This window comes from Brachyistius frenatus, unplaced genomic scaffold, assembly GCF_029030835.1.
Source record: "Brachyistius frenatus isolate BFR_SWC_R1_liver_20210118 unplaced genomic scaffold, ASM2903083v1 Contig_18, whole genome shotgun sequence".
Lineage (NCBI taxonomy): Eukaryota > Metazoa > Chordata > Actinopteri > Embiotocidae > Brachyistius > Brachyistius frenatus.
In genome coordinates, this window is record NW_027210617.1 from 2,510,606 (window position 1) to 2,535,618 (window position 25,013).

The 25,013-nt window shown below is 40.8% G+C and overlaps 1 protein-coding gene across 4 annotated transcripts in view; it reads right to left on the bottom strand.

Moving 5' to 3' along the window:
* sbno2b (strawberry notch homolog 2b) overlaps positions 1-25,013 on the bottom strand; it is a 59,923-nt gene that overhangs the window by 33,605 nt on the left and 1,305 nt on the right. For all 4 annotated transcript variants that reach the window (XM_069694847.1, XM_069694846.1, XM_069694848.1 and 1 more), the window contains exons 2-4: positions 11,455-11,681; positions 9,786-9,874; positions 3,916-4,039 (exon numbers count right to left, since the gene is read on the bottom strand). In XM_069694847.1, the coding sequence (XP_069550948.1) occupies positions 3,916-4,039; positions 9,786-9,874; positions 11,455-11,562 (321 nt within the window). In that variant the 5' untranslated portion in view covers positions 11,563-11,681. The remainder of the gene's footprint in view (positions 1-3,915; positions 4,040-9,785; positions 9,875-11,454; positions 11,682-25,013) is intronic.

Below are 25,013 nucleotides of genomic sequence, written 5' to 3' on the forward strand. Positions count from 1 at the left end.
GTCGCTAGAGTAGAAGCCAGGGAATATGCCTAAACGTGCCTTAGTGTGTAGATACAGTAGGTGTACAGTGGATTGAAGATACAGTCTGTGAGTTTCTGTGTGTGCTTGCAGGGTGCTGTTCACTCCTTGAGGTTAGTCAGAGTGGTTAGTGAATGAGTTCTGCTTCTTTTTTTTTTTTGGCTTCCAGTAAATCTTGTTGTCATTCTGAATCTCTGCACACAGAGTCACATGTCTGAGGTGTATACATGATGTAGCTTGCACGTGTCACTGTATCAAAGAGTACACTACTCATTCTTAGCAGGGTGGCATTTACTCCACGTTACAGCTCTTTTTTTAAAATTTTTATTCAAATGACCTCTGGCGATGAACGCACAGGGTTAACTCCACTGATGATCAACCCCCCTATCAGCCTCTGTCTGAAGATCAGCAAATGCAATTAAGGCTCTGCTTTGTTCGCTATGTTTCCACGGTTTATCATCACTTTGCTGAGCCCGAGCTCAGTGTTTGAATAATGCCTTTGGTTTATACGTTGCTTTGACTTAAGGACCGAAAAAGGATTTTTAAGTGCAAATCTTCTTTCTGGTGAAGTTTCCTTGAAAAAAAACTGTTCAATTTGGTATTGATATATCAAATGATTGGTTACTACAGTAAGTAAGTAAGTTCATAAAGCCCTCATCTAGATCTATTTAATCTGAAATTAAAATGATAAATAAAGTTAATACTTTTGTTGTATGTCTGTTTAAATGTTTGTCACTTAATATATATGAATGAATCTACGCTACTTACCAGATGCATTGATTACATACAACTTAATATACTAACATCATGCGTTGATGTCTCATTTGGAAAAGAGGTGTCAGTGGATTTTTCTACTATGAGGTAAATGGGGCATTGGGTGATGCCACTGAAGCACAATACAGTCAAATAAATTTAAAAATTTAAAAAAATAAAATGATACATTGACCTTATTCACATCGTGCGGTCATGTATTGGATTTCAGTTATTAGGTAGTGACACATTGAAACTGACAGATAATCCAAGAAGGATATCGAGTCTCAAAGGGGAATCTATTAATTATAATACAAACAAACATCCAGCTCCTGTTTTCAAGTTATCAGCAATCTCGAGCTCTACTTCCTGTCCACATGCTGCAACACTCTTACAATATGTGGATATTCCAACTGAGTCCTGATGAACTGCATAAACAAACTATAACACTGCGGGAAGCCATGCGAACCAAAAGAGCTTTCCCGAATGACTCTACAGCTGTAACTGAAAATGAAAAATTGCTGAGGTAAACATGGCAGTCACACACACGCATGTCTTCTGTGCCGTCATGGTTCAACAGCAAAACAAAAAATAAAAAACCAAGACATCTTGCTTTCTGATTGTGGATGGACAGAGGAAGAAAAGTGGACAGCATCAACGTGGAATGGAGGATTTAAAAAAAAAAAGAAAAAAAAAAGGGGGGGGGCTGAGCGAGGTGGCGGATTAGTCACGAAGACCCTGTGACTTACATTTTCTCCCCATTCTTCACATGGCAGGGTGTGTCCCAAACCAGAAAGAACAGCTGAGAAAGCACAACACAAGCACAGAACATCTGTGTCCCAAACACACACACACACACACACACACACACACACACACACACACACACACACACACACACACACACACACACACGCTCACGCTCACACATCGCAGCGTTCCTCGTCTCCAGGAAACCAAACCTGCGGCTCTTGAATCTCAGTAATCACAAAGGAGCTAATTTACGCCACAATCACAAAACAATTGTCTTCTAATTATGTACATACAGATGATTGGATCCAACGTGGATCACATAATCAAGAACCCTCAAAATGACTTATAGGGAAGAAAGCTTGCAACCAGACAGGCTAATAGTGGCAGATGGAAAACTAGGGAAACCCCACATGAATCACAAACTCTATGTCAGCACTGCAAAGCACGGGATGAGGATGACACATCACTTTCAACCAAATGAAAACCTTCAGGTGTTTGTTCTTGAAATCCCGACCCACAACACAAACACAAAACATTATTTATAACTTCATGCACTGTCCTTTTTTCCCAGAAAACCCAACACAATCATACACACTCCTAGAGCCAAACACAAAGTGAAACTCTTGTGTGTAGTACACATATGTGTGGAAATGTGTTATCTCCATTTGAAAAAAATCGGGGTTATTCTTGCACGTGTTCCTGTATCAGACACATTCTAATGTACGTGTAAGGCCCCAACTTCATTTGGCAAATCCTTGCCTCACATCAAATTGAAGAAATTACACAATATAAGCAGAGCTTATGTCAAAGCCTGAGGCTGAAAGACTTTGTAAGCTCCTGTGAGACAGTCAATTCATCTAATGCACACAGCTAAAGAAACATCTTCCAGTCAGATTGGCTCATTTATAAGCACTTAGATTTTTAGGTGGTTTATTTTACAATTTGTATTAAAAGTGTAAAAAATGTAAATTCCTTGTATAAAAATATCAATGAAGTTCATAGTTTATATAAAAGTATTTAATTACTGTAGATGCTGAAAAAGGTCTGGGCAAATATCAAGAAACCTGCATTAAAACTATTATTTTAATACTTTCCCCCGTTTAGTGGTTTTCTTTATCCAAAAGTGCTTTTTATCTAGAGAACAACTTTAGACAGGTTGTGTGTGTAATCTAATACTGCAGTGTGCTGTTTCAGCAGGTCAACTCACTCGGTTACAAAAAGAAATATTTGTCTTGCTGCTGCAGTTTTTTTTTATAACTGCTGGGATTTAGAGATATTTGTCTCTAATCCACAGTCCTCGTTGTCTACATTTTTTTTTGTATCATAGTTACTGTCTAACAAAGAAATAATCCGTGTTGGGACATAAAACCCAAGTCATGAGCAGTTCAGTTAAAAAACATTTCATTCAGTGAAAGTCCTCAGTAATGTATACACATATAGGAAATGACTTGGGCCACTGCGGTCACATTTCAGCCCATCGATATTTATTCACTGCTTTGGTCTTATGTTGAACTGATAGTTGTGCCTTCTTTAGTGTCAGACAGGGAAATAATAAGGGCCAGTCGACGTGGTGACCCATGACTCACCCTTCTTTTACACTCAACATCATCATCATCACACATTGTGTTTTAATGTGGCTCCAATGTGGCGCTCATCAACTCAGGCCAAAATGGCTTCAGATTAGAAACTCACTGGTTTGTGTCATTACAATGGACCCTGTTCGTACAATGCTAACTATAAGAGAACGGCTGGATGCACACAAAAGGGCACAAAAATATGAAATGCAAATGATGCATGATAACCATCTGGAACGGTAGGGTAAATCTAGGCCTTCACTGCCCATGTCTAACAATTTCCCATTCTCAAATAATTGTCCCCGCACAGACCCTCAAATCATTCACAAAAGTGTAAAACCACTTGAAGAACATGCCTAACATGCCCACAAAATTGCATAAACGTATCACGTTGTAGATGCAATTCCAAGCAGATTCTGGGTTTACCTCACAGCAATTTCTGAACGTGCCGAGTGGAAGTGTGCAAGAATGTTAAATTACAGTGTCTTATTAATGACATGCCTTAACAGGAATGGGGCAGGTGCTGCTGCAGTCGTCTAGACAACACGAGGCTTTAATAATGTTGCTCTATGGTAAATTAAGCTGGGCTGAATACACATAAAAGACAGGATGAAAGAGGTGGGTGGGAAGCATGGCGCTTCCCTTTGATTAGCAAGTAAAGGAGAGCATTGGAGAGAGAGACAAGCGTCACAATACATCCGTCTTTGAGCAAACGCAGGAGCGTTTTTATCGTGACTCTTGCAGTAATTACAGTTTGTGTGCGTGTTACTTTACTGCAAATATAAATATGTGAATTGTACAAAAGCAACAGGAAACCAACCTGAGGGAAATCTCCATTCCTAGGAAGGCTGAGGCTGGAAAAGTCCACGTCAGGGAGTCCCGTGTACATGTCCATGTGCATATCTGGAGTAGGGGTGGTAGTGCTGCTGTTCAAGTGGTATTGCCTAGAAGAGAAATGAGAGGTTTAATTTGTTTAACGATTACTTATTTCACGTAAAACTGACCTATGCTGTTTTCCAACAACGACATACTTCGCACTCATTCAGTTACAGAAATTGAAACCTTACAGCTGCCAAGAACCACAGCCTTGGACTACATTGCAATAAGCAGCAGACAAGTAAAATGGCCACTTAAAAGTGTCAAGCAGATTAGTATCACAGTCAGGTCAGAGGATCATTTTTTCTAAAGATGTGAAAGTTGTATTATTTTACTATAATACAATGATCAAACTAATAATATTGCATTATATGACGTTTTTAACAGTTCCAACACGTCACACATACCGAGTCAACCACTTTCAGTTCTGTTTGTTGATAACAGTTTAAGAATTTTATTATGGACTAATGCCACAGGGGTGAAGCTGTAGTCTTGTTGCGTTAGTGAGTGAAAAACTGTTAATAAGACAGAAATCTGAAACCAGGTGTCCAAAGCCAGCAACAGCAGCAAATTTAACTGTCTGATATACAAGTGCGACAAGAGAAAAAAAATGTTCAGGTCAGACAGGCAGACGGAGGGCGAGGTTAGAAAAAAGCCAGAAGAAAGTCAAAGAATAGAAACAAACACAACTCCTACCCGATATGAAGATCCACTTATCCTGAATACCAACCATGCCCTTGTGCCCTATGTGAATATCTGACACAGGTCAACACACCCCGTATCACCAACATGAGATATTTTGAGATTCTTGTCGAGTACAACTCATTATAACGCAAAATGCTGACAGTGGTGGAAGCACAGTCAAAATGAAAGCAAAACTAAAGGTGAAACTGTGAACCGTACCATCCCAAGTTTCTCTCATCCAATCATGTGCCAGGGCTCAAGCTCAGGGGGGATTGAGCTTGGCTAAAGCTATTCAAAGGATTTGGCTCTGCGTCCTCAAGCACGGGCCAGAGATCAGTGAGACTGATTGATTTAAGTTGAAAACACACCAAGAGGATGAAAGGGCAGCCCTCAGCCATGTGTATAGTAACCAAACCATGGAAACATAGTTTGTCTTCAAAAACAAAACAAAAAAACAACAACATGCAGCAAAAGGTAAATACATGTAGATATATATTTAATTTGTTTTCTAGTTTGGGTTACGATCAGTTTTCAAATTTCAGAGTCAGCTTTTTAAATCACCACAAATATCCCTGTGCTGCAGTGCAAACAACAGTTTTTAGGGGTTTACTGGGACTACTGATACTGATGTTGGTTCACAAACCTTTTTTGTGACATTTTCAGCAGCTCTGTTTTCTTTATTTCTTTATTAAACAAACACAAGGTTAAATATGACAAGAAATTGCTAACCCACCCATTGGAAAAATAGTAAAGAATATAAACTAGAAAACAGGTAAAGTGACTGTTGAGTTCTCAGAAAGCGCTATGAATAATAACACTCCACGCTGGAAATCCCCTCTATGGACATTTGGCCAACAGTGATATGACAGTGATATCATTACAGCAGAAGTCTTGGCAGGGCAGCATCAGCTGCTTTCCAACAACACAAAGCTGGTTAGAGACTCCCAGCCAAAGCAGCTGACTGATTGACTATCCGTATGAAGACTTCCCATTCTACAATCTCTGATTTGAGGCTAAGTACTGGCCGTGAATGCAACAATGTCAGTTTAAAAATCTCCAGTCAGTCAGAGTTTACCACAGTGACATTTGACAACTAGCTGGAAAGAGGTTGATTAAATGGTTCAGTTGTAAAGTTGTAAAGTTCATTGTGGTGTTGCTGTTAACTGGCAAAGTAGGTAACACCCTTTCAACACACTTACACCCACGGAGCAGTACAGCGTGCAATAACTGGGGAAATAAATCCCAAATTGAAAATTAAATGATTTTCAATGTACACCTTATATTACCAGGGCTGTATAAATACTACTTTTGAGCGCGGCAGATTGACTTTTTTGGACTCCCTATAAGTGAGTAAGACAAAGACATGCAAATCCATTTCAGGTTTCGTTCCTAAAAACATATATCATCATAATTATATGAGGAAACATAACCCTTTCACAACAGTTAAACATTTCTTCTACAGAGAAAACAGATGATTATCAGAGTTTACTGGATGCATAAGAGTTAATACTAAACAATGACACACAACTGCTAAGAATCCTTGTACGAACACTTCCTTACAGCTTGCACAATCATTAAATTGAACTATTGCATCATCTGTGTGCAGAAGGTGAACTTCAGCTCATAAAACTGGGAAAGGCCTTAGTTTGACTGCAGGCCAAATCACCAGTGAATAATACAGAAATGGTGGGCAGCTGGTCAAACCAAATAGAGGAGCAGATATCAAAAAGCTCAACTCGTTTTAGTCTCTCAAAAAGACAAGAAAGAGGCTGTGTTGTTTCTACAGCACCTCTCCTTGAAATGTGGTGTATAGGAAGCAATTATCAAGCATTATAATGGAGTCAAGAAGCAGCAGCAGTGTGGGGAAGACCCACCAATATACTGTGACTGCTACTTGTAGAAAAAAAGATTCAATACAGTGGGCTTTTTCTTCCAACATTAAATTGTTTTAGAAAAAGAAAAAAAAGAAAGAAGAAATACATTCAACATGGGAACAATATAAAATGCTAGTATATTTAATGTTGTACATAGGTAGCATTAATGTAACGATCACTGCACTCTACCATTACTGTATACAGTGAACCCTCATTTTTCGCGGGGGTTACGTTCCAAATAGAAACCGTGATAGGCGAAATCCGTGAAGTAGTAACCTTTATTTTACAATTGAAATAGATAGAACTGGACATTAAATATATCTACGTTACATATAGTCGTAATGTGATTTCAATGCACGATGCAAATCCGTGAAGCAGCGAGACCGTGAAAGGTGAACCGCGTTATAGCGAGGGTTCACTGTATATATTTTTTGGCATCAACCAACCTGTGCTGAGCAATCTGTAAGGAGTGGACTGTTTGATTTTAAATCCAATGTGCGCTGAGCCAAAACAAGGACAAACAGTCAACAGAATGTGGTAGAGATGCAAAGCCCTGAGGTCAAAGCCCTCTGTCCTTTTTATTTAGTTGAAGTGAGAACAGAGATGAGACACCTTTAATGTGCTGCAGCACAAATGTCTGCACAGAGTGAACTCCTGATCCTGAGGCCTTGTTCTTCTCTAAACATGTCTGCTGCACCACTCTGCAACTAAACATTTACTGACAGAGAATAGTACTGAATTTACATTATTTTCAAAACCGCAGAGCTTTGAGCTTGTTCGATGAGGGTCGATATTACCAAACACTGAAGTAGTAGATGATATCTAATCATACCAATCTTTCGCTGAACCACAGACCCCTCGTGTTTCTGATCATATTTGCACACCATAAGACCGAGGGGGAGATAAGACTCTTGAAAAAGCTGCTCGGTGGCAGAAAATTCCACGTCAAGTGAACTTGAAAACCACACTGAGCTTTCACGTCATCTGAAGCTTGCACTTTCAAAGAAACCCTGCACAGACAGCAATAACAATACAAAACACCTCAACTTGAACAAAATACACATCCAGTTGTGTTTCATTTGACTCAGGTTTGGAAATGATGACATGTGTCATTTTAAAGGTTTTACTTTCACGAGCAGGAAATCCCATCTTCAAAATAGTAAGTCCTTAATACTGAATCACAAAACAGACCATTTATGTAGATGTACAAACCCACACAACTCTTTCATTCTATCTACATATTTATTATGTCTGCATTTGTTAAAACAATGCCTTGCCGCTATTGGAATTTAAACACACGGATAGTTGAGTCAGGATTTTTGACACAACAAAGTAAAACTGTACCACTGCTGTGATACATTGAGTGTCACCATGGCATTAAAATGAAGTGTACATGTGACCTTTTGTATGAGACTGCTGTTACGGTTAATTCCTGATCTTGCAATACCAGAATTACATGCGGACAGTTTCAAGTTTAGTCCTTCTCTTTTGCTCGCATACCTGTACTTACTGTGCCTAACTTTCTCCCTTACTCGTTCTGAGATTAGTCTTAGCTCCAAGCCGTTTAAATGTCAGAAATATGAAATGAAATTTCCACCCCTAATAGAAACAGATCTTCACCAAAACCGAGCAAAGGTGAGCTCAACAACCAAGCTCCAGCAGTAGCCAAAGGCAAGTAGGAAAACACATGTAAACACATTTCAAGTAAAAGGCTCAGCTGCGATTTTCAACAACCACCATCGTATACTGAGCTATAAACGCTGCCAAAATATACCCGAGTGCCCAGCAGTACGGTGGCTAGATGCACGCAGTGTGGGCACTGATAAATTTTTTGATTTTTATTTTTTATACACTTTATTAATCCCCGAGGGGAAATTTCTTCACTACAGCAGGGGGGCTCTCAGGGGGGAGCTGCTGCAGCAGGCTGCCACTAGCGCGGCGCCAGGTAACCTGACCTGAGGTGCATGTTTTTGGATGATGGGAGGAAGCCGGAGAACCCGGAGAGAACCCACGCAAGCACAGGGAGAACATGCAAACTTCGCACAGAAAGGCCCAGGACCGGATTCGAACCCGGAACCTTTTTTGCTGTGAGGTGACAGTGCTAACCACTAAAGACTACAATTGCAACATGCTGCTTAAGCACAGCCAACGTAGACAAGATGCCGCACAGCCTTTGCATTACACACACTTACACACCTCATGTGGGAACAAAGAGACAAACACACCTCATTTAGTGATGAGGTCATAAAATCTGAGTCAAGTTGCAATAAGTTAAGTGTAACCCCCCCTGGTGAGGCTGACGCCAGGCCACCCACTACAGGAAATGAAGGAGGTCTGATAAAGAGGACCATTCCCAATGAGCGGGTGGTTTACCGTCAGGATAAAAAGGTCATGTACTGCTTTGATTGTATGAGGTCACTCCGAGGGTCAGTGATGCAATAATTGGATCAAATGTAAACATTCAATCAACCTTAAATCTGAAAATGAAGTGTCCTCAGAGGCCGTTTTAAATTTCGTGTACTTAGTATCGCATCAATATTGCATTAAATTAATTCAACTACGAGTGAAGCAGCATCATTTGATTGCAGTTGAAGCACTATGCATCAGAGACGTACTTACATTTGGCCATTTCTGATTATAAATATGTAACTAACAACTTTCTTTGTTGTTACTTATATTTTACATTACTCCTGCAATGCTCCTTCTTGCCAAATACATAACTGTGAAGCTATGGCTTTCCTCCTGCATAATTTTACCACAATGATCGCCTTATATTAGTCATTAGTGTGTACCATTTTATTGTGCTTTTGCATATCTGTGTCCTCCAGATAAAGTGGAAGTGTGCTGTTTAATGTGGCAATGTTGTTGCAAAAATGTTATTGCTCTCAAGTATACAAATCATCAGCAGAAATCTCATGATACACCCACAACACAAACACCACAGTCTGAATGACAAAAAAAAATAAAAAAAAAATATCATAATTCAGAGGCACAGAGCCAACAAGGCATTATTAGCTCAAGTGTGAAACTCATGCGGGTAAAATTGCCACATTTCATCAGTACAGCCTTCAATCTAAAGGCCACTGCGTGTGAGTACTCAACATTGTATTTGTAATGGGATGTTCTCTCTCCGTCTCTCTGTGAAAAGTTACTTCAACCTTACTGTATCCTCACTTGTGATATTTCCTGCTGCTACACTATCTTTCTGAGCTCATTATTATACAAGGCATTGTGAAACGTGTTTGTTTTAACTTACTGGTTTCCAGATTGCATAGGGCAGTGTATGCTGTATCCAGCCTGCTGAGAGAAGGGTCCCCAGGAACCAGAGGAGGCATATATTGAACTCTAAAACACACAAAATGAAAATGTGTCATGCAAAAAAAAAAAAAAAAAAAAAGAAATAAGAAAAGCACACAAAAATTATGCTAAACATTTTAAGTAGCGGTACAAATTTCTTGTAACATTAAAAATCGAATAACCAAGGTGCAAAGTGTTAATCCCGCCGATATATTTTGGCAGAATTAACAGCAAAAAGGATTTTGTATCAAAATATGTTTGTTTAGAATTCATTATAAGTATACAAGTATATATGCTATGACTGGGATGTCCAGATAAAGTCTATCTTTGCTCCATACATTCTTCAGAACTACATACCATCCGAGACAGATAACCGAGTACACTGACTACATTTTGTTTCGACGTGAATAGGCCTTTAACTCATCGGTTCAGCGAAATTGCACAATACTCTTCCCCTCAGTGTAGTATGAAGAGGGTGATCATTTCAGTTTTACATGCCGAGGTTTTAAGAAATTCTCTGGAATTGCAATCATCAGCCCATTACCCGGAATTAGGGGGAACTTTGTGGTGCTCAAAACCTTTTGGGACTATTTCTTTTGGCAAATGTAAATCAAATTAAAACCTGAAACTGAGTTTATCCAAATGTTTAGCCAAAATGATTCTGATATTTTTTAAGCCTTTAGATCTCACAGACACGGCATGTCACGCCTTGAGAATTGTGTTGGCATTAAAAGGTCCTGCTCTGGGGTGGTTCAGGTCTTACTTGTCTGACCAGCTTTTCTGTAAGCCTTGGTGTGAGCATCCTCTATTTTCAGACCAATTCTATTTTCTCTTTGCATGCTCCCATCTGCCTTTATCTCATTCTGACTTGACTACTGTAAAGCTCTTTATGTTGTAGTTAACCCTCCCTCTCATGCTTACAGTTGATACCAAATACGGCAGCAAATTTTTTTAACAAGAACAGCAGTCCCTTTCTCCCGCACTTCACTGGCTCCCTGTTTGTTTTAGAATTGATTTTAAGATTTTATTGTTTGCCTCCAAATCATTAAATGGGCTAACTCCCACCTATCTCTCTGACCTTTTACAACCATGTGCCCCATCGAGGTCACGCAGGTCCGCTGACCATTTGCTTCTGGTTGTCCTACAATAAAGGTTTACCCATATAAGAGATTGTGCCTTTGCTGTTGTAGCCCCTTAAGTCTGGAATGAGTTGCCTCCGCACATTAAGCTGTCCACTACACTGCCTGTTTTTAATTCTTTAAACACACCTTTGTTTCTCGGCTTTCAAGTCAGAATAAGAGTTGCTATTATTTTCTATTTCTTCTTGCGTTGTTTTCTGTTTTTTGCAGTTGTGATTATACAGCACTTTGGCCGGCTGTTGCTGTTTTTGGATGTGCTTTATAAATAGATTGGATTTGATTTAACTTCTAAAAACAGAGACAATAAACTCAACTACCCTCATTTACTTGGAAGGAATTTATTTGCTCTCCGAAACATAAAAGGGAGCGATCAAAAATGTTTAATTACAACTTATTACTGTATATGCACTTGGTTATTACCAAACATCTCATTTATGTGAACATGCGAAAGGGTTTATATATACATGCAAATAAATGCCCACAACCTACCTCCAAGTTAGGGGAGGTCGCAGAGAACATGTTGCTGTCCAGCTGAGGGCCTTCTGGGTGCAGGTAGTGCTCCCCGTCCATGGCCAGTGCTGAGGGGAGGGTGGGCATCAGACCGCAGCTTCACACATGACCACCAGCTTACTTCGACAATACACCCTCCGACCGCCACCAACGCGCTGGCTATGTATGAGATAGTACTTTTAACACGGGCGACTGCTCTCCATGACCTGAAGAAGGGAAGGGAGTGGAGATGGAGTGGACGGAGAGAAGGATGAAAAGACATCAGAAGAGCTGCAAAGGCACACGGGAAAGTACACAAGTCATTGAAATTTAGCAAATCACAATTCAATGGCTATTTTAATTTATACTCGGGAAGCAAAACTAGAAATACAACACTGACATGAAGTTAAAAGTGTGACTAATCTCACTTCTTTAAGACCACTTCCTTTTCAAAACTTTGGAACAATGTCCATTTGCAATGGCCTCATCAAGGAATGCACTGAGAGCTGCCATGTACATTCTTTGAAAACATTTAAAATTGACCAAACACCACACATACAACAAGTAAAGTTGTAAACAAGAGGTCTTTGGAAAAGCAATTAAGTCCAGTATAGAAATATAAAAAAATATAAACATATAAACAGGTACACTTCATATAAGAAGACATAAAAGGATATTTAGACTAAAAACATACAATAATAAAACACTAAAAAATGTGTCATATGTAGCTTATTAATCAAACAATTGGCCTTTCATTTCAAGACTGATTCTAGCTTCCTTTGTCACCACACAACCTGAATTCAGATTTTATTCATAATGCAGTTTGAGCTCATATTTATTGATTGACAGGCCTCATTAGCTGGCTGTCATTCGACATCACTCAAGGTTCCACAATCGTTAGAGAACCAATTAAAACCATGGCAAGAGGTCCACGACAGTGCGAATCGTATGGGACAAAGATGCTGCACAATACCAAGCGCTTTCACAAAGCTAAAGCGTAATCGGGCGTTAAGCAGCGTAGTGTGGAGACACAAGACCCTCTCTGTCACCAGCCACTATCTGCACACAGGCAGATGGCTTCCTGCAATGCTACCAAGCTTCTAACTCCAGTCTATCTTCTGTATACACACACTCACGCACACACACGCGCGCACACACAGAGTATATTTGTCTTGTTGTACGGCTATTTTATATTTTCTGCATTAGCGTGTCATTGGGAATATATTCGATTTTCACACATTCCTTTTGAAAATAGTGAAATATTACAGTGAAAGAAAGAGAGAAAATAATAACGTAGTTTGTGGGCAGCCAGGTATTTCCAGGTGTGCTGTATAAGCATATTATTTAATATACCTAAAATGTTATGGAGCAGTTATCTGTCCGTTTAGATTTACAACCCAGATTCCCCCTTCAATCTGTCTGAATTAATTAGACCCACACTCTTATAATTAGGAAAGTGATATGATTTCGTACAGAGCCCAAATAACAGAGTTAAAAGCTAGCAGTTAGTATTTCTGCTGCCCAACACTTTGATGAAAGTACTAATTGGAATAATGTGTATGAAGTCAGCTTTAGCTCACTGCTGGTATGCTTGACAACAGATGTGCTTCTTCTCTCTGATATTGAAACACAACCTATAAACTACTGGTTCAACAAACATTATAGAAACAAAATATGAAACATAACTGCGTTACTTCCAGACCAAAAATGTACAAAAATATCTCACCAGTTTGACAACTGAATCAATCCAATCATTCAGCGCTTTACGATGCCGTTCTGTGAAACATCAGTAACACTCCCTTGCCCCAAACTAATCAAACTGTCACCCTCCTCTCCTTTGGCCCTTCCATCGTTCCTTCCTCCAGTTTGCCCCCAATCTGGAACACAGTCCAGACGTGTTCACAGGGGACAAAGCTGAGGTAATAAATCCTAATAGAGTTCATGAGGGTCTAAATAAGAGGGCCTTTGTATGTCTGTGTGTGTGCCAGTGAGAGAGAGAGAGAGAGAGAGAGAGAGAGAGAGAGAGAGAGAGAGAGAGAGAGAGAGAGAGAGAGAGAGAGAGAGAGAGAGAGAGAGAGACCTGACCCAACATATTCACTAGCCAATGCACAAAGCAAGGCCATTTTTGCCCCAGGCTGCCAGTGTGATACTGTCTAGATAAGAGTGAAACAAATGTGGGGAAGCCCATTGCAAAGAACCAACTCTGGCAAATTTTCTAGGCAGGAGGTCTGAAGCAAAAGGATATTAGATATTTTCTTGAATATGTATGACCTGCTTCCAGCCTACAAAATCCAGATGAAAGCAGAGACGGGAAGGCAACGCAGCTAAGGGTGGTCAGGGACTGTGTACTCAGCGCCTTATGTGGCCCTGTTGGTACAAATGTACTCAATGTAACATCGTTTAGGACACTGCAGGTTTTGATGTATTGAAGGTTTTCAAGCATTGAGCCCATTTAGGTCACAGAGATTAAAAAAAAAAAAAAAAAAAAAAAAAAAAGTCAAAGTATTCTTATACCCGTTTCAGCGTAACATGCAGGCTACAGGTCGCTATGATCTGACCAGGTGAACACACCGTATTCAACCCTCCCTTTGCCTTATTTCACCTGAGTCTTACACCGATTCAATTTCACTTAGGCAACATTCATGTACTGGACTAAACACTATAAAAATTAAAAAAAAGAACAGAAAGGCAGAAAAAAAGGGGAAAACATTTGATAATGTCATTCTACTGAATTCTGTGGTTTAGCAGTGATGTCTCTGAAACTTAATTTACATTTCTGTCTTTCGTTTTCTCTAGAACCAAGTTTTTGGTATTAAAGGGGTATTTGAGAGATTTTACCTCAACAACTAATCAGTGTATGTCAAAGTCAGAATATGTGACTGCCCAGAAGAGCTGAAAAGACTTTTCCCGATTGGCCTCAGCCGGCAGGCATCTTTCAGTCCGCCACCCTCTTCGCCCTCAAACCGCAGTCGATGACCACCATCGCTTCTCCTCACCGTTTCAAAAGGCCAAAATGCTTCTTGTCAAACACAGTGATTAATAAAGAGCAAATCTGCCTATGTCTTCCCCATAATGCCCTCGTTCCCCCAACCACGTCACCAAACAGTACCATGCCAGTTACTGTCTCTTAGCAACAGAAAAATGTCTTTTACTGTCCCCTGTTCCCCAACCCCCAGCCCTCCAGCGAGTCTCTGAGGAAAATCGATACTGATCATTGTAGGAGTGGTCCCAGATATTCCCCTTCCTGTAAAGCCTCTCATTACCGGAAAACAGCAACACCCCCTGCTACTCCTAACTTCTACCGAGAGGAAGAGGGATGCGATGGAGAAAGCTATCGGTAGGAAGAACATTGGCAGTATGTGAGAAAGAAAACAATAAATAAAATCCTACTGCAGAATGAGAGACAACAAGTCCATTCAACAACAAAAAAACGTACGCAGGTGATGTTATGGCATAATCCTGCTTGGTTTTTTAAAAATCTCTCTACTTAGTCAGTATTTGGATTAATAGTCTGTATTAGGAGAAAGCACCTAAGGAACCTATTGAACCATAATTATAGAGACCCAGACAACCACAGCATACATGCTATTGAGACATGAAGGTGAATGGGTAAACCATTGAGAAGAATAAACAGCACAAACGCATGCAATATGAACTACAACGTTTCAGGACCTGCTCGAATACCCAATTACACTAAAAGAACTACAGGATCAAATAAAATCACTCAAAAACAAGAAAGGGTTAGATGAGGATGCCGCTTGAGTGAAACCCTCTTCTACATTTACATAAACGAACGGTTTGCTGCGCTCGGCATCGGCCGGACAGTCAAGGGAGCCAAATGCCTACCGTTTGATCCGGTGCTCCTGTTTTCGGCTAAGAACGACAACAGCACCTTGATATCCGTGCACTCTATTTGCACTGTCCACCAACATCTTTAAATACCTTTTTTTTATATATTTATATATATATATATATAATTTTTTTAATATTTTACATGAGTTTTATATTTTTATATATATATATATATATATATATATGTACTGTATATATATATATATATATATATATATATATATATATATATATATATATATTCCTATACATGTTTCAGAAAGACAGAAAGATTTCGGCAGTGTAATCTCATAAATCTGTTAATTATGTCAAAGGTTACTGCTGGCTTTGTGCAGCCACCCCCACTCCCCACCCTCCATCCCCCCACCCTCCCCTCCTTTGTGCATCTCCCCCTCTATCGCTCTCCCTGGGTGGCCTGATGCAAGAGCTTACTGCAAGCAGGTCGGGGCCATTATTTGTAAAATCTTTCAAAACTGAAACAACCCCACACACTATTGACTGAACATATCACAGCAAAAGGGCAGGACACATGGAGATCAAATGAATTTAAACAGTCACAGTATTTCCAGTGCCGTGACCATTTGTGGTTCCCCTCAGCTGTGCGAGTCACTGCGCCTGCCAGCCAGCTTGAAATTTAACGAGTAGCTTGCCCCTGTCCCTTTAAAAACACACGACGTGTGCTGTTAGCTGCGGCACCCAACATGTGCTCGCAAGCACAACAGGTAAGAGGTAGAAGGCAGTGCGAGGTACAGAGGCCTGCCTAATTGTGTGCTGGTGGCCTTTACTATCAGCAGCTGCCAGAGCACATGGGGATCATCCTGGGAAGTGTGACTTCCTTAAGCTACTAAGTCACGATTAAGACTCACGAGGAGAACCACCACGCTGCCTGGCGCGTGTGCCATCTCACTTCACAAATGTACCCGGCACGCACACATATGATGGAATAAGTCACGGTACCTTTAAGGCATTCTGATTATAAAGTTGTAAAACACGTACACATTGGTGCACATGTCACTCTTTACATCCAGCAGCAAGACCACTGGTAAAAGGAAATATAAGACAAGCAGAAAATTATGATTTTTGTTCTTTCGTGGCCACCAGTCCTCATTTTGTGTCTGACCTACAGCATAATAATCAAGATTCATTCTTTAAACCTGATCCTTCTATACTGTGACCTCATCATCACCTCTCACAGGTATTCCTTAACTCTCAGTCCCACCCATCTGATCTTTTCTTTTGGTCACTACGGTTTCCTTTTCAAGGTATTGAGAAGATCCTTCAACACTTCATCTGCATTATCCTCATTTTCAAAACCAGGCCCATGCAGCTCAACAGGTGTGCACAGCAGACATATTCTATCCAGCTTTTTCATTTCCATTTAAATTCCGAATTTATGTGCGACACTGATCGAAAACCTCAACTCAAGTCTACTGTTCAAGCACTGTTGCGAGTATATTTGTTTTATAAGTCTGTCAAATGCTGTATGGGCTCCGTCAAGTTCACGGCAATACAGGCTGAACAAGCGCGGCGCAGCTGCTGCTGCTGTTTTTGCCCGTCTGTGGTCACTGGTCACAAATCTGAGCAGAAATGACAGGAGAAGTGATTCAAAAAAGATTGGGAGAGAGACAGCGTGATGTAGTAACCAGGGTTATATGAAACAACGGGCTCCTCAGCACACACACACACACACACACACACACACACACACACACACACACACACACACACACACACACACACACACACACACACACACACACACACACACACACACACACACACACACACAAAAGCACCTCTGGCCTTTTCTATATAGGACCAAGGCAACCAGACTGACAGGGACACCAAACAACTACAAATGGTGTGGCTGAAAGAGACATGTTGGGTGTCTTGACATTTTGGTCTCTTGTCGTCACTGTGTGTCATCTTTGAGGTCGGTGTGTTCATTTTATGTTTCTTTCAGGAACATTTTGAAAGTGAAACTCTGGAGCCTGTGCGTTTAAACGGCCAAGTAGGCCATGAAAGTGACACAACTGCACGTTCAGTATCCCTGCATGCACTGCAATGATGTAAGCATACATACTTTTCTCATGTGACGGCGCTCTGTGGGCATCCGTCACTCACTCTCCAGTCATGTCTTTCCTACTAACAAGACAGCTGGCAAAAACCATTCAATCCAATGCACAACACTCACTCATCACCAATCCGAGTCCATCAACAACGCCAGTAATCAGGTTAGAAATGATCAGGGCCCAGCTGCGTTACACCAGAGCAGCAAGGGGGCTGTTAGCTGGTTATGATTGCCCTGACTGGCTGGATTCATTAGCTACTGTGATGAAATATTTATAAAAGGAACAAGTTACTTCCCAGGGAAACAGAGGGCCCCATCATTCAAAACAGCCTACATTATTAATCAGCACCTTTTTTTGACACAAAGGGTTTATACTTACCAGTGTGTGCACATGCGCGCGCGCGTGGCATATACATTGAAGGACATTGACATTAGCTACCTATCTGCCCCTGTTCCCCTCCTCAGAACCGAATTTCCACTCAGTCCAACAGTCTTTGCCATAGAGGGGCTGTGAAGAGCCCATTAAACGAGTAGGACACTGGACAGAGAATAATGATCGAATGACTGTGTAACTGAATCTGCTGTCTTATCAAAAGCCGGGAAATGGAAACAAATTTGGTTTTAAGAGTCTGTTGTTATTGCATTTCCCCTCCATTGAAATATTTATCAAAGAGTCTCTCTGGACTGGGGCAGCACAGAGGGCCACACTGAACAAACAGGCAGTTATTTTAATTATTTGGTCTAACAGGGTTCAAAGATTTAGGGACTTGCGAGTGACTAACGATTATACCTAATTAAATCTTCATCGAGCCGTTCCAAGTGGCTATTCAGCACCATTTTACTATCATAATGAATATCGTTGTGCCCACACACACCAGCTGAAGGAGACATTAAAGTAATTTATCCATAAGACATGAACTTAATTGAGCTCTTGTGGTTCAGAGGATGGCTTTGTTGTAGGAAATAAAAAAAATTAAAAGAAACGTGCAGCTAGGGGGAAAATGCCCAGAGAGCTAAGACAAAAGAACGGTGAAGATTCTGACTACAAGGAAGTACAAAGAGCAAAGAGGGAGAAAAACATTGAAAACAATGGTTTACAGTGGCTTGATGACACTCATTTAGGAGCAAATCCCTCTACTTCTACCACCAGCACCCACCAGAAATAGATCAAAGGCTGACTAGATCAAAGAGAGAACGATCCACTTAGCTGCCTCTTTGCCCCGTTTTCCTCCATCATCTAATTCCCCCAGAATGGAAGAATGATGACACGCGCTTGCAGTGTGCAGCTCTTCAGCCTTCATTGCTCTGGGCTAACGAGTTAGGTGAACAGACAGTGGCATGTTTGAACTTTAACAAATTTGCAAGAGTTTTGTTTTCTCACTCGTATGCAAAGTCTGTGTACTTTTTCGCACATGTATCTGTCTGCGCCGATGTAAGGTATTATTGTTTGTCGCCTTTTTAAGTTTTGCATGACATTCACAGAATGATGTTATAGAAATACAAAAACTCAAACTCATTTGGGGCTCAAATGACACGATTGTTTTTTTTTTCAAAACCGATCGAATATTATCATTTCACTTGTAAGTGGGGTGAATAATACATCTGATGGAAAAAAAAAGAAAAGATGTGTCCCTTCCTCTTGTTTGCATTGTGGCTCCGGAAAGTCTCTTGGGTTTTCTCTCTTATTTGCAAGTGATTCCTTTATTGTTTTATTGTTTTACTTTCTGCATCTAATTGATGACTCCCCTGTGTCCTTATTTTGTGACCCAACTCAGTATTACCATACGAAAGCAGATACAAAGGGAATGGGGGTGACTGGCAAATGTTTGTCACACTGTATAAAAGCTGCCCTGCGGAGGAGATCTGAGAGCACTGCTGGACACCTCTCTTTGAGGGTGCATGTATGTGCTCCTTCTTGCAAGAATAAATGTCCCATTTGTTTGATTTTGAACCAAGCCTCTGAGTAATTTTTCCAACATCACTTCTCAGTAAATCCAGTGATCATGGTAAATCCATGTTCATCAGAAAACCTCTCTTTTTTGGGGGGCAGAGTTTGCCTTCAGAGACGTCCCACCTTTATGCTGTTGTCCACTCATATAGGCCTTTTTTATACTCAAAATGTGGACCAGCTCCTTCTCTTTTACTGCCACGCTCCCTCTAAATCATTCTTACAGTCTCTACCACTGGCCCCATACTCTCACTGATATTCCCTATTTCTACATTTCCATCACTACCCCTCTCTCTTTTCTTTCTAGTAAAGGCATGGTATTTTTCTACATCCACCACAGTTGCTCTCTTGCAGTGTAGCAACCCACTATATGCTGTCATGTCTCAATTTTCCTCATGTCCATTCCTCTTTCTTCCTGTGACAGCAAGCCAGTGGCACTGGCTGTTGCCTCTCGCCCAGTCTGAACCCCCGGACGGACCAAGCTGCTGATTGGACACAACTGGTTCCAGGCCTCTGAATCTCCACCCCTTCTCAGCTGTGGTTATTCAGAGAGTCAGTCATAACACCCAGCAAAAGCTATCAGATGCACATTTCAAAACCAAGCAACATAGCACAGGGAAGTGGACTACTCAACTGGAGTGCATACATTTTTTTTTTTTTTTTTAAATCACACTGACACACTAATGTAAAACACACTAATGATTAAAATCCTGTGAACCGGGCTCCACCACTGTTCAAATCCAGACAGCACTTTACTCCATTCAAACTGACCTCACTTTTCTGGCAGGCGTGAGAATATTGTGCCACTTGCAGAGCGTCAGTCTGTGTCTGTTCACTAAGTTCACTTCAGTTCATCGTTTGACTTCAGCTGAGAGCTGCCTGACGAATCAACTGAGGCTCCATTCGTACTCTTGAACAATAACATCACAGAGAGGCAGTAAAGCATGGTGAAAATCAGTCAGACAGGCACATGTTCTCAACAAATTCTGTACAAGTGATTAAAAAAATACAACAATAAGGTCAAAGACCAAAATTAAAAATTCAGTAAACAAAAAAAATTAACAAGTGCTCAATGGACAATTTACAGATAAGTCAGTCAAAATTTCAGAGCTGTTTCTATCCCATAATAAGATTTGATTACTGTCTATTCTTCGGATCAACAGCTCCTCAAAGGGCATGCACTGTTCAGACAGACGGAAATTTTGGCAGGAACGTGTGACATCTCCCAACAAAATGTCCTTTGGTGTGCCTTACATTATACTTTTGATTGTGTAAGAAAAAAAAAAAATCACTGTCTGTTACAGTCTGACTTGGTGTATGTTGAATTACAAGAGAGCTAAGGGGAGCTCCGCTTGAGCTGCCCTGAAAGCTCACTTTGAGACATTCAGGGGGAGCTCTAAATCAGCATCCATTTCAAAGTCACGGGTGGATTTTCAGAACAATAAGGTTCCTGAACAAAATCATAGTAGCAAAAGTTGTCAGTGTTGTGTGTTAATTCGTTCATTAGGCCACATATCAATTAGAAAGAGATCTCCGATTGCAGCGATGGAGGTGACAATGAGCTACAACGAGCCAAACAGAAAGCTGCCCTCTGAACTTCGCCTCGTCCGTTTTCCTCCTCCTCCAGCCCAGACAGGCTGAGCAGGAGTCCCGGCCTCTTTCAAAGGACTCTCCCCAGTTATACGAGTCAGTCTGGCTGATCGATTTTGTTTTCATCGAAATTAACTTGCCTGATTTAAGGCGCGCAGGACAGAAGTTTATACCCTAATTCCAAAGTGGGAACGGCAGGGGGGAGCGAGAGAACGTTTTTCACTGCAACCTGCAGTCGACAGCGTCGCCTCACATGTGCATGTGCACGTTACATGTTTAGTAGCGTGCGCACGCACGCACCCAAAAGCAGCCCCAGTGGAAACTGAAGTGACTGAAGTAAAGAAATGCCAGACATATGTGCGGACGAAAAGCACTGCTAAGTTTAATTTTCAACTCTAAAGTAGTCCAACCCAATGCCTTTCTGGGCCACAAAAAAACAAACAGTACATCAGCTGAGATATTGTTATCAGATTTGTTTGAACTCTTCCATATAAATTTCTGCATTCCCAAGAAGTCCTGTATCAGTACAGCTGTGCAAGTAAACTATCACTTTCATTTCAAATCTCAGTTACAGTGTCATACTGCATTGTCCTACTCCAATAAGAGGTCATGTTCGCCACAACCCATTCTGTTCTGGCTCAAATCCATTTAATCTTCTTACAAATCCCACCTCTGACGCTGCCTCAATAACTGTGAAGGATAGGTTGAAGACGAGGAATTTTTTTTTTTTTAAATTCCCAAAACACGCATAAATACAACCGAACAACACCAAGCGATATTAACCGAGCGGCTTTTTAAGGACAAAGGCGAGTTAAGATAAATAAACTGGCTGCCAACAGTAAAAAAAAAAAATACACATATGGCAGGGTGAATAAGGTCCAGATTTGGCACAGGGTGTCGATGAAACTCAACAGGCTCAGGTGTGCAGCGGAGTAGGTAGACCCAAACAGGTCGGCCATTCCGTTTTGTGATTAACATGTTGTTGTCTCTCCCTAACAGACACATTAAATAATATCCTGGGATGAATTTAGAGTCAGTGTTCAAGAGAGCAAGAATGAGAAATGGTTCGTTACACTGACTTCAGGCTTTAGGGTGTAACATGTTTGTAAAAGGACAAGTAAAGTTCTCCTAGAAACACAAACAATGCAGCGGCTTAACAAAGATTCAAGATTAACGACTTTTCTGGTACCTTGAGGCACGAGGACAACAAATTCTGAATAAATAAAAATTGCAGTTAGGCAAAATTGGAACCATTGGTAAAGTTTTTGATGTTCAATATCATATTTCATCTGCCTATATTTCAAACTTTGGCTATAACTAATTATATAATGTTACTGACAGTGTTAATATGTTAGCTGTTTGTTGTGGTTCAGTATAGCTGTATGTGAAGCGCTCCATTACCTCGTCATCGAGCTATCATCCCAACTGAAGCAGGCAAACAAACCAGGCGCACTGACCTTGTTCGGACAATCCAAAATAAATCTTTAGTGCAGCTAATGAAAATATAAACCAAACGGGGGAAAAAAAACAAAAAACAGCCACAACATTTTGTAGCCTTAACATGCATGTTAAGGCTACAAAATGAGGTAACATATCCGCAACATCTACAAAATGAGGTAAGAATGCTATAATGTAAACTATAGGCTTAACCAATCATCATTTTTATAGTTTATCCACGCAATATAACTTTACAACCATCAGCTATAAAAAGACAACCAACCAACTACTAAGTTACTGCAGGGCAAGAGTATGCTTAATTAAACCAATGAGAGCTGGACTGACGGCAGACTGTCTGCACGCAACACTGACTCACTATCTCCTTTCAATGTACACAGTGGTAGTACAAGAACGGCCTTAAATCTTACACGTTGGACCTTAAAGTCCAAATATGGCATATATTCTCTACTCTACTACAAAACATGACAACTTTTACAGCCTCGGTTGTTCACCATCCTTCAAGTAACTTCCGTTACGTCCCTGTTTATCACGTGAAGTCGGTTTTAAGTCAAAGCTGATAACTGAATCAATGACATATGCTGTGTTCAGTCACCCATCGCTGCAGACACTAATATTTATCTTGCATTTCCTTCCCTTTTGGAAACCATAGTTTGCTTTTCTCAGGAGGATTCTAACACACTTTCTCCACAGAAAATCATAAAGCAAAGCAGTGAAGCATGCCAGAGTGTAGCATGCTCTCCTGCATTGCAGTCGTCTCTTACAGAGCTCGTATGTGGCTTGGGGGGGAATCCACATCGCCTTCACGTCTGGATACTAGTTGGGACAGGGGATACTCAAACAGACCAACATCAAGGACCTGTTTGCTTCTTTTGACAGTGTAGACGTGAACACTATGGCCACATATCCGCAACATCTGGTTCTTTCACTCTCCTCCGACAAAACATCCATATTATGTTTAACACGTGAACTATCATATAATGGAGGCCAGATTCCGGGAAAGCAGCAACTGAATCAAACATATTACCTAGGTCCAATTCCCCTCCTCCACTCCATGTTTTTCACTCTCACTCTAATCAACCCATGGGGCCATAAATGAGATTTATCACCGGCACCAATTGGAGAGGGGAGAAAAAGAGCTAGCAAGGAAAGAGGGAGACTGGAGGCCAAGTCAGAAACAGCAGGGGGCATGAGCCATGGTTGAGCTTTTTGAGCTCACCAAAACCAAGAGGAGTTCCCAAAACTTGCATCCTGGTGATAACTGCATTACATTACATGCTTTTAACAAAAGCCTGAACATTACATTAACATTTCTAAAAAGGAACACTGTGGTGGACTTGTCTTCACACTTTTAAAAGTTATCTCGTTAACTTGCTAATCCTGCTTTGAGAAATACCCCCATGTTCTTTGTGTATCATTCTCACAGCTAAACACAGCACCAACAGCTCTGGTGTGTTGTGACCCTCAGAGTCCCTGCAGGGCAAGCAGCCATCAATTGTCTGTCACAGTGGGAAATTAGAAAAAAGGGGGGTGGGAGGGGGCAGTGCAGCATAAGCACTCACATGAACACACACAAGGGTTGTTCTGACTTTGCCTTCACTACTATTGCTCTGTATGCACGCCTGACATTTACACACATCCTTAAAATATTGACCTTCCGGGAATTAGTATAATTTCAGTTCCACCAAACCAAAGCCATTTTCCTGTCTGCGTAGGGTTATCTTTAAGAACATTTATCATGCGGATGCAGCATTCTAGGTGGTGGACAGGTGAAACTAAATAACAGCCTGTTTGTCGCTATAAAAGTCTGGGAGGTGGAGGCAGATCTGGCTGCAAGAGGGAGCAAATGACACCAAGGCCATTGACCACGTCACAAGGGGTAGGGGGCCCTTGACTAAAACGGAGACAGCAGAAACATATGGCATGTTTTTTTCATTTCACAGCCACCACATACTATCCATCAACACAAGGAGAATGACATAATTAGGGTAGAGGGGGGGGGGGGGAGCCAGCCACCATGGTAACCAACTGTGTCAAGGCTTGCATAAGCCCCGACTAGCCTTTGCTGCAGGCGACAGACACGGTGGAAACCAAAGAGTGAAAATTGCATGAAAGAAAAAGAACTGGAGGGGACAGCTTTGTTAAGAGTGATTTTCATTTCCTTCTCGTCACTCCTTCAGCATTCTGAGTCATCCCAAACAAATACCAGTATGCTTTGTTTGAAAACATCATACAAATATCGTTATATCTCACATTATAAAAGCAAGTAAACACCAGTGACATTGTTACCCTTAACTCTCCTAATAGTTACATAATGGTGGTTATAGTGTCATTACACACGATTACACACGCTATAGCCACTTATCTCCTGGCAACATCTAATTGTTACGACTGGATAAATAAATACACAATAAATAACGTGTAAATTCATGAAAAATGTGTGGTTTTTCCCCACACGTGATTTACATGTAATCCATACGGCATAACAGCCGACGACCCAAAGTTGATCGTTTCCAAAAAAAAAAATGCTTAAAACTTTTAGCTGTTACGGTTTTGTTTATTCGTGTAACGACAACACGAGAGGCACACGTTGTCCTTTAAGCTTTCGGAGGAGTTTTAAACTTACTCAAGGTGCCCTGAGAT